This window comes from Echinococcus granulosus (genome assembly GCF_000524195.1).
Source record: "Echinococcus granulosus chromosome Unknown EG_S00158, whole genome shotgun sequence".
In the NCBI taxonomy this organism is placed as follows: domain Eukaryota; kingdom Metazoa; phylum Platyhelminthes; class Cestoda; order Cyclophyllidea; family Taeniidae; genus Echinococcus; species Echinococcus granulosus.
In genome coordinates, this window is record NW_020170538.1 from 130,139 (window position 1) to 140,829 (window position 10,691).

The 10,691-nt window shown below is 45.5% G+C and overlaps 1 protein-coding gene across 1 annotated transcript in view; it reads right to left on the bottom strand. All coding sequences in view use genetic code 11, as the record gives it.

Moving 5' to 3' along the window:
* EGR_09648 (Ankyrin-3) overlaps positions 1-10,691 on the bottom strand; it is a gene marked incomplete at both ends in the record, with an annotated part of 58,662 nt that overhangs the window by 31,817 nt on the left and 16,154 nt on the right. Inside the window, 2 exons of the mRNA XM_024498897.1 lie at positions 1,514-1,612; positions 7,823-8,107. Coding sequence (XP_024346703.1) covers positions 1,514-1,612; positions 7,823-8,107 — 384 coding nt within the window. The remainder of the gene's footprint in view (positions 1-1,513; positions 1,613-7,822; positions 8,108-10,691) is intronic.

The window sequence follows — 10,691 nt, forward strand, 5'->3', positions numbered from 1 at the left end:
ATGATACGCTGGGCGAGTCCGGGGGAGGGCAGGGAAGGACCGGGGCGGGGGGTTGGGGGAGGGAAAAAGGTAAGGGTGAACGCCCCACTTCTCCTAAAATAGACATCTTGTACATTTGTTACCTGGTGTGTCACATGATTGGAGAGACAGAAAAATAACCCAAAGAAAAAGATAGCTTCTACTACCTTTTGGCAGCCCCCTTTAAGGCGTAAATAGTGAGCAAGGCAATCACATTGCTTGCTTCAAAACGCCAGGCAGATACCCACGCTACAAAAGTGTGATGCATTGGCACAATTCACATTCACTCAACCCTTACGCAACATAGTAAAAGTTATGTATTTTAGAATTTAGAGATATTTCATTGGTAGTAGGTCATAAAATAGGTGGGAGATTGAAGCATCAACCAGTCCAAGTTGATGAGTCACGAAGGAGGTCAAATTTCAGCGTCATCAATTTCAGGTGACGAAGTTGACCAATGACCGATGTCGTAACCAGAAAGGGAGAATTTCTACTTTTATCTCGTCATTACCGGAAAAAAAATGCCCGCCCTAACCTCCCCCTTCAGTTTGAAGTCCGGGTGACGCCTCAGACAGCCGAATAGGTTTAGAAACTAACTGAATGTCTAAGAAGACCTCTTAATAGAAATTCGCTTTTATCGTTTTGTCAAACTTTGCCGTTAATAGCAACACTCAAGGCGAGAACGCAATAACTTTGGCGTATTCCCTGCAATCGCTCAGATTTACGACTGTTTCATTGCTACTAATAGACGCACTTTTCAACCCGCCTATTTATCGTTATCTCAGCAAGTCAGGGAGAAAAAAAGGCGCTACCATCAATTATTTAGGTTGGGTGAGGGGGTAGCGCTCCCTTTAATAGGATGGATCATCACCGGAGATGAGATAAGGCAAGTGAATGCATGAGAGATGCATTTCCTATTGAAGGAAGGGCGTTAGACGAACTCATCCACTTCCTGCGTACTCCGCTTAGTCACCAGGTGGGAGGTAAAAAAATGTATAGTTCTCTCTCTCCATAATCTTCTCAATTTCGTTTGCCTCGTCTCCCATTGGTTCCATTGCGTCAACAGCATAAATACTGTGTTCTGATTGGCTACCGGAGAGAGGCGCAAACTTTGAAGCAAAAAAACGAAATCACACAATTGACTTCTCAGATTTTGTGGCACCTAATAAGTGGCGCATTTTCGCGAATATATTGAAGTGTGTAAATAGGGCTTGCGTCACAATCCTTTTCAGGGTGAGTTTCATCCAATTTAGTCCAAATTACCTGACTAAAAAGAATAGCGTCCGTGAGAAATTTAAACAAAGGGAAAAAAACTGCTTGGTCGTAAAGTTAGATGGACAATGTGTACACCGGACCTGCTTAGTCATAAGGCCACCATTTCTCACATTGGCACGATCAGAAAAAGTTGTCAATGTTCGGTCCGACCAGCACTTTTTTGTTAAAAAACCTGGCTTTTCTTAAACAAAAAAAGGAATTCTCATTGAAAAAGACTAACCTTTGCTTGGAAATTGATATCTGCTCCTCTGGAGATAAGAAGATCCACCATCTTCACGTTGCCATAGTGCGATGCGATGTGCAAAGCCGTAAATCCACTCTGAAGCCAAAAATGCAAAATATAGATGCAATTTGACATCTAAATTCTCTCTTTGGAGTTGTTGAAAGCGATGGAATGGCATGGCATGGATTGGTCTGGGTAACCCAAAGTTCAATACAAAATCAAAAGTGTTTTGATGGTTCCCGTCTTGTGAATTTAAAACAACACCAGCTTCTGGTCCCACAACCGACTGGATCAGGTTGTTTCAAACCCAACGGAGAGGAGAACTTAACGTGTCGGATCAAATATTCCTCCCAGGTAGGGCACTAATACATTATATTGGACGCTTAGGTACAGCTATGTATGGGGGCAAAAAAAGACGGAGGTGAGATGATGTGTGCAGTCCACACAGGCCAAAAAAAGAAACAGGGGTTATTTGTGAGCCAAGACAACTGTTACCTGTCTCGGTTTGTTGCGATCTGTGCAGCGGTGCTACCACCTAAATAACTACCTCAAAAGGTGATGGCTAGGGGTAAGTAGAGAGAGAGAGTGAGGGAGGCGAGAGGGTAGCCACGCCTATTGTTGATTTCCTAATTCAACAGAATCGCCACACTTCCAGAGAGCGCCTTCTTTCCACGGTTCAAACAGCTCTAGTGAGGTTGGCAAAACACATACTCCTGATAACGGAAGGGGTTGCGGAAAAGTGCCCCTACCTCTAATCCAAGTGTTCAGTGCAAAAAAAAATTAATGCTTCTCTTTTCTCCATTGAACAATTTGTTTGTCCAACAGAGATTTAGCTAATTAAAAGAGATGGTTGAAGAGAACCATCATGCTCTGGTCGGCGATTTTAATCATACACCGGAGGAGGAGCAGACTAAGCTGGTGGATAAAGAATGAGCTAAAGGAGATGAACTTATTTTACTCAGCTAAAAAGAAACCCTATGAATGAGGTTGAAATGGAATAAATGAAGGAATAGGTGGATAGATGAATGAACAGGGGTGAATGGATCTAGGAATAGACAGGGGAATGAGTGGGGCAAGGGCGCACGGACAGGCAGCAGGAGAAAATGGATTTGACAAGGTGGATGGATGGGTTGGTCGGGAAAAAGCGACCCTCGCTGCTTGAATTGACGACCTAGGCGATGATAATTTTGACAGCCAGGCTGAACAAAGTAGCACATTCCAGTTGAGATGCCAAGAAAAGTTACACAGAGCCATGTCTTCATAAGATCCTTCTGTCACTTTTTCATAGAAGGCATCCAAAGGAATCGCAAATGACGGAAGTTAACTCTATACACTCAGTTAATATTTATTCCCTCAGCGGAAGTGATTAGAACAACAAAATTTGCATCCTCTGCCGGAATGCGAGGCAAAAAGGAGGATTTTGCCGCATCTCCACTCGCGTAAAAAAACAACACCGCCCTTTCAAACGAACCAGCCAACCAACCAACAATGAGGTTAAGCGGATGTAAAAAGCAGGTTGCAACACAATCCGTGTTTCAGAACAAAGGACAGTAGGCAGAACATAAAAAGGGTGATAAAAAGTCAAAGATGAATTGTTTGGAGTAGTGTCTACCTACCACCCCGTCCAGCCCCATTCGTCTGGATAATCGAGCATCCTCGGCCGTTACAGCACTCGGATGTACTTGTTGAACCATCTCCCTTCACCTAATTCATTCATCAAGCCATCTATTTACAATTTCGGGGTTCCAGTATTCACTCAATTGGCCATTCATTTATCGATGCTTTTAATCATCTAGTAATTCATTCATGAATTCCTTGCCTTTTCCATGTGTCCAGCTATCCCTAGCCTCCGGTCACTCATTCAGTCAGCGTCCATCTTTCCTCAGTTATGTTCATTCTGCCGCCCTCCCTTCCGTCCGCCCAACCACACATCCCTCTATTCACCAATCCGTCGACCAGGCCACATCACCTTGAGTTCTTCACCGACAAACAAGTCAAGGAGTCGGCACTAACAGCCAGCGGTAAATGTCTTTCACTGTTGGAGCATGCCAGGCATTCACGAAGAAGTTTTACCCATCACCTCACCATCGGAAGTAGAATTCAAAAGTGACCCCATTGTTCTACTCTGAATTCAGCAGTTGTATTGAAACAACGGTTCAAGCGCTTTTGCGTTGTTGCAATGTACCCACTGCCACTGAGCGTACAGGTTGCGAATAAAAAAGAGGCAGGCAGCAGTCTGGATGTCCAAGAGATTCGATGAGGCATAATGACCAGTGTAGACGGTGTGGACAACAACCAACAGAGAGCCAGAGAATTATAAAGAGTGGGCTTTCGAGTGCCATCTCCAATTTGATTAAAAAGGCTACTATTTAGGGCAAAGGCAGGAAAACGAATCCCGTGGGGGTGAAATTACAAGGAATTTCATTGTATTTAATCAGAAACCCAAAGGACTTTCAATGAAACCACCTCGAAGTGGGCAGACCACTTATAAGAATAAAATTGAAAACTCAACGAGCGTAGATTCAACTCAAACGCCAATCGCCTGTCCGTTCGTCCAAGATTCCGCTTTACGGACACATTTATCCTTTTTTAGATGTGGAAATAAGATTGCAGGTCTACCATTCATCCGTCCACCCTTCTGGTGCTAGGAGCGGTGTACGAGGGGACCTTCTAGCGATTGTCAGATAGGCAGGAGAAGACAAAGTGCCAGTGTGAACGCCGGGTTCTTCAGGATCTAATTAAACCAGTCGCATCGTATCTCACTACACCACATCGTGATCAGTGATGAGGTCAGGAAGGGTCACATAAAATCGGTGTAATGGCTGTGTCGAAACACAATGTTCAGTTTGTAGCGAAAGGATCAATCGAGTCCTAGGCATTCAAGTTGCGCCTTCTTAAGGGGTGCATGTTGTCCGTTGCTTCACTACTTCCCATGGATCTGATCCACGCTCCATTTGTATGCATGGAAGTCTCTTCTTCCTCCTTCCTTGAACACGAACGCCGTCAAAAAGTGCTTCTTTGGTCTCTGAGCTCAATCAATCAGGGCACCAACGGAGAAAACACTTCCTCAACATCTCTTGTAAATGAAACGACCATATCCAATCATGGGTGACACAGGGCTTGGCAAAATCTGCCTCCAAATTGTTCACGGAGCCGCGTAAGCAAATCCCGCCGAGATGCCCGACACAACTGTTGCATTGAGTCAGAGGTACCAGGTCAAGACTTTTCCAGATAGATGCAAGAATTTGGAGAAGACACATTACCCAACATGGCACATGCCACATGTGTTGACGGCTTTGAACCCAAGTGGAATGCCCCACCACGAGAAGGCGCGTCTATTACGAGGAGCAGAGGCTGGACCCTTTCACCGTCGTTCTTTTCAACACAAATTACTGTTGTCACTTTCAAATGACAACATTGGTGTCCACCATGGTGTGGAGGTCGCGTGGATACGGATAGGCGGACTTATTGCTGCACTAGACGCCAGGGTTACCATTGATTAGTACAGTCACCACCAATGGCACATGTGTGTGTGACACCACGGTGTTCTCATTTGATCCTGACGTCACAGTCATATGGCATGCGTTCATGTGTGTGTGTCATGTGAATCGGATCGTGTGCCGCCAGTAAATCAGTTGCATTTTAAAATACTAAATAACTAAATGCTAGACACACCCGATCCGGGGACCAATCAAACATCTAGACTGCCGGGGGGAAGAGGGGTTCAGCTTTGCCTCTCTGAGACTCCCACCGGCAAACCAGTTAACTCATCTACTCGGTGTGATACGAGTCGTGCCTTTTATAGAAGAGAAGTGATGCCATATTTGACTTTATGAGGTCTTCGAAGAGGAATTAAGTGGGACACTACTCACTCCTACTTGTGTCCGGCATCCAAGTCATGGGAATGGAGCAACACCCACTGATCATTTGCCCTTCCTTCCCACAAAAAAATTTGAGGAAAGCAAAATCGCATAAACTGTTTTCTATCGCCATTTTCCCTGTCCAGCGAAAAAAAAGAATAGTTCATGAGGAATTTCCAAGTCAAATCGTGACTTTTAATTTGATAGAGGTGAGAAGCGATGTCAAAGTAATTATGCTAGTAGTCGGTGTTCATGAGCCAGGGAACGATCATGCACCCTCCATCGGCGTGTGATGGTGATGAATGAGATTTCTTCCCAACTTGGAAGTCTCCACCGCTACCCACCTGTATCTAAGGGCGGCTTCAAGCCGAGCAATTTGATGGACGTACGTCAGAGACCATTCCACCTCTCAGATGTCAGTCCCGCCTGGAAGGGAATATTCAGCGTTCGTTACACAAAAGATGGATTTTCGTGCAGAAGAGTTGAGCATATTCACTCACAAACACGAACAGGGCGCGGAGGGTACCAAGACAACCTTCTACAGGCTAGGGTGACCCCACTGTGATAATCATCCCTCCCCTAACAGGGCGACCTGCCAAGCATTGATGAATTGCTGACATAGGTGTAGAAATGCCTCAAAAACTCTACCACTGAATCGGAATTACTAAAACCAAAAAAAGTGGACCTTCAAGACCCGCCAAATCACAAAACCTTACCCGCCATCAAAGCAGCAAAAACCCACTAACCCAGATACGAAGGCAAGTGACGTGTCAGAAATGGCCCAGAAACAAGGTTTCCATTTTGCAGTACAAAGAGAGCACCGAGCTTAGCCTCGGCGGAGCGATTTCAGGAGACACCGACTCCACACACACACACACACACACAGCAGCCAATGAAATGAGAGCGGCAATTGCGCAGATAGGGCGGATATCGCGCATCTGGCCTCGATCTCGCAGAAATTGCAAAAGAGGACTTGAAAATGCAAGATATTTAGCAAACATGTCCTCTTTTTTGCATAAAAAAAGTGAGAGGGCGCAGAGGCACTGCTGAGTTAATTATCCGCAAACTTGAAATCCCCCTCAGGAGAATAAAAGATCACTCCCTTCTTCTTTCCCAAATTGAAACTTTTTCTTTAAAAAAAGGATGCAAAAGAAGCCAGAAAAGTTAACTTGCCCACTGCTACCTCAGCTAAAATCTAGGAACTAAAAATGCCTGTCGTTCAACTCAAAAGGGGACTTCCAAAAATTCTTTAAATTTATCAAAAGAGGGGAGGGAAATCTGGTGGCCAAAAAGCGCCTATTTCCTTTCCCCCCAAGTTTACTTTTTATGTCCTCAGGTGAAGTGAAGACGCTTTTGCGGTTGGGATATGAAATAGCAGGGAAATGTACGATTGTGCTGTTCTGTGGCATTTGACAGGATGTCAAAATGTAACCTCAATTGTGCGGAAGCTTCAGGCTCCGCAGTCTGTAGCCTCGCCGACCCCCTATGGGATAATACAAAGTGTTCCTTAATACCGGTATGGCTTAGTAATGCTTTAGGAGGGAATCTCGAGGTGTTGCATTCGTGACGGCGGCAAGCGAACCCGACCCAAGTGAGGGCGAGTCCGGATTTCATTGGCTAGTTGCAGAATGTAAGCCCTATAGGGGGAAGGCGTCGAGTGTGGATACCTGATTCTTAGTCAACTCACCTGCTAAAGAGTTAAAAAAAGCGCCTGCTTTGGACAACTCCCAGGAACAGAATCATTTATAACCCTCCTCAATGTTGTGATTGAGCTACTGACATAGAGAAGAAGCTTTCAGTACTACCTCCCAAAGTGGATTCCTTTCTAATGCAGCCCACCTTGAAGAGGAGGCGATAATCAAAAACGACGGCCACACCTTCACCATATACCACCGCTAGTAAATAGCGCCTTCCTGGGGATCCGAATTCGCCAGCATCATCTCGTCACCAATCCTGCCTTTCACTTGGCAGGATTTAATACGAAGAAAGCAGTGATCAAGAAGTACCATTCTGACAGATGAAACTGCGATCAAGACGGGGCATAATGAGGGTAGAAACGGTTGCAGCGAAAGAAAGCGAACGCCTCCATCTCAGACTACGCAGGAATCAGCTAGTCCTCAAAGGAAAAGGGAACCTACTGATAAATAAGTCAGAGAACAAATTTTCTGTGGATCCAGAGAGGCCAAAATTTCAGAAAGATCAATTTTTTCGGTGGTCAATGTGTACACTATTGACAAGTGGACGGGTGATTAGGAGGTCGATGGACTGAGAAAGAATACATGAATGGACGTGATTTGGAAGGTGAGTTTAACCCACATTACTGTGCCAACAGTATCGGATTATTTTGAATAAATAATTACCGTCGACTTGGGTATCCTTTGTCCCGCATTTACCACATTATTTGCACATCAAAGTGACCAATCATATGTTAGGAAACCCAACTCACCGCTGATTGGTGATCCACATTGACGTCGCCATTGAGGAGGAGACTAGCCGCCTTGACATCGTCTTTCTTGGCAGCAATATGGAGAGCAGGTAGACAGACCTTCCCGCGGGCATCGGATTCAAGAAGAACGGCCACAGTGCGGTCGTGGCCTTGTTGAAGGGCTACAGCCAGTGGCGTGAAACCGTCCACTGTGGTAATACTAGGGTTCGCCCCATTGGCTAGTAAAAGAGTCACGACCTCCAAGTGGTTTTCTTGGGCTGCCATATAGAGGGGCGTGAAGCCGTTCTAAAGAGGGCGAAAACATACAAAAAGGGTAATTTAAAATGCATCTCATAGACTTAAGTGGTCCGAACCAGACTGACACAATGACAAGAAAATCCGTCCATTACAAAAAGCTGTTCGATGCACGCACTGCGGCTGGTGTTTGCCATCTTGTCTAGACAGGACTGACCCATTAACAGGATCGAGTTACCACCAACTATCACTACAGAAGCTTTCTTATTTATGCTACTAGAAGCAGAAGTACCGGTTTGACCTGAACCTCAAGGTCAGATAATCCTTATGAAGGTCACAGGCTTTTGCTGCTACGACGGTTCACCTTCCGCAAATCCAAATTCCTTGCTAGTGGCATAAAACTCCCTTGTCACCCGCACCACTAGACTCCCAACCTTTCAGTGCGCTAAATTACTACTTCTAGCCTCGTTCAGGGATGACCTGTTGACCAAGTGATTAAATAAGTCCAAAGTCCATTACCGCCTTTGTAGGGAATGCACCAAAGTAACCTCTAGATGGCTCGAAGGTTTACAGTCAGGGTAAAAATGGCCAAATACGTGGAGACTTGTGGCACAAGGATACAGTCTTCCCTCCTACATCGAGGTCATGATTAAAAGCGTCAAATTTGTCCATGAAAAGTGAAGGAGCAACAAAATGTGCAACGCCTCCTCCACTTCTTCAGTAAATACTCCCCTCACTGTTTGCTAACAGAGAAGATGCAAGATGGACCCTCTCGGTGGTCGACGAGGTGCGTTCCACTTGTTGACCTTGGGTAAGCACTCCAATACGGTTGTCGTTGTGACCGAATGATCTAAGCGAGGATTCAAAACAGGAATGGAGGGACCTCTTGATGTACTTTCCCATATTAATACGCAATAAAAAGTTGTTTTTTTTGCCCTGCCAAAACCACAATTGACTTCAAGTGGACGGTATTACATTACATGAGAATTTGACCGGACCGAAGGGAGGTAGCCTTGCTTAAGAGAGGATCAAATTCCATCAAGGTGAAGTTGATTACTTTCTACCAGTGTGGAATATAGAAAAAAATCCCCTTGGAACTACTGATGCCCTTTACCGCAGAGGCCTTCGCCTCCAAAAAAGGGTCACGAATTATTGCGCCACAAAATCGTATAACCTATGGGCCGTGGACTTCAAGTTTTTTCTAGACCTAGCTTTAGGAGTGAAGATGGCTGCAAAATCTGTCGGTAAATTGCCCCCAGGAGGAAGAAACAACAACTTTTCATGGACTGAACGATGCAAGTGGGTATGAGAATGGGCCAGGAGGCCAAACTTGGTACCCTGACACCTTGGGCGTCCAATAGGGAGGGCATAGAAATCGCCCCCATCAAGCCGTCTGTGAATCGACCGAAAAGCCCAAAAAATGGCCGTACTGGCGCTCTTGGCGTCCAATTACACCGCAGACACGGATGCAACAAGTGAGAGCATTTTAGGAAAGTTGAATAGACCCAGATTTCACAACCATCGTAAATTTCACCACGTCTGTGTGTATGAGCTAAATGAGTGTCAAGGCAACTGCTTCCAGCGTCAATTCACAAAGGAAGACAATTGGTTTTGGAAGCATGGAAGTCCTCATTGGTTGATCCTGAGCCCTCACTACGCCCTCCTGAGGACAACTTTTTGACCCACACCAAACCCAAACGGACAAAGTGATTATCGATCACCTTCGGGCCAGCTTAAATCTGTCTCTCCTTCATGGCACGCAGAGCAATCATTTTAAAGATAAAGGTAACCTGTCAAGAGAGTCAACTCCGCATTCACACCATCAACCAATATGCTGAACATTCCATCACAGAAAGGGGCTCTCGACTGTTAGACTTTTTATGGACGTTTTGAGTCTATGGAAGACAAGAGTTAACTTACATAACTTTAAAGTCATTTTAACCGACCTCTGCAAAGGTGCTACGGCATGGACGCCCTGCTTCACTTCACGTTAATGAACTGCTAGCTTCCATTACCTTGAGGCCTACCCCCCCCCCCCCACCCCGGTTCCAGAGCAAAGGCATGCATACACACGTGGACAGCGGACTACGCTGTGAACTGGGGATCTCCACAATCAGGAACGCTACCGGGTTTTCCAGCACTTTGGTGTACTTAAAGTCTTCAAAACGAGGAGATATTACCTGTGGATTGCGGTTCACAAGGTGCCTTAGTTACGACCCCGGGTGTTGGTCCATGCGCCCACTATCTTGATTAAGTGTGTGTTGAAGAGCACCGACCCCAACACCTATACCATCTGGTGGTGGCGCTGCGGTAGCAATTCCTTTCGCAAAATAAAGATCCGAAGCAACCATCTCCTATTTTGCAAACTCCTCAAGGCTGTTTCACTTATCCACTGGAGCAGTTTCAACCGTTTTTCAAAGGCACTCAGACATTCGATATCTGATGGATTAACTGTTGAACTAAAATTTGGAACACCAAAACGCCGGCTGACTCCTTTGAGAAAAGTTTTTTCCGCTTTCACGTAACCAGCACGCAACGTAACGCCCCACCTGGGGGAACAGGAGCCTTCTTTTGCCCTTGCAAATGTCAGTGGCATTGGTTACCACTCGGACCTATTTATCATGCCTTGCCTAAG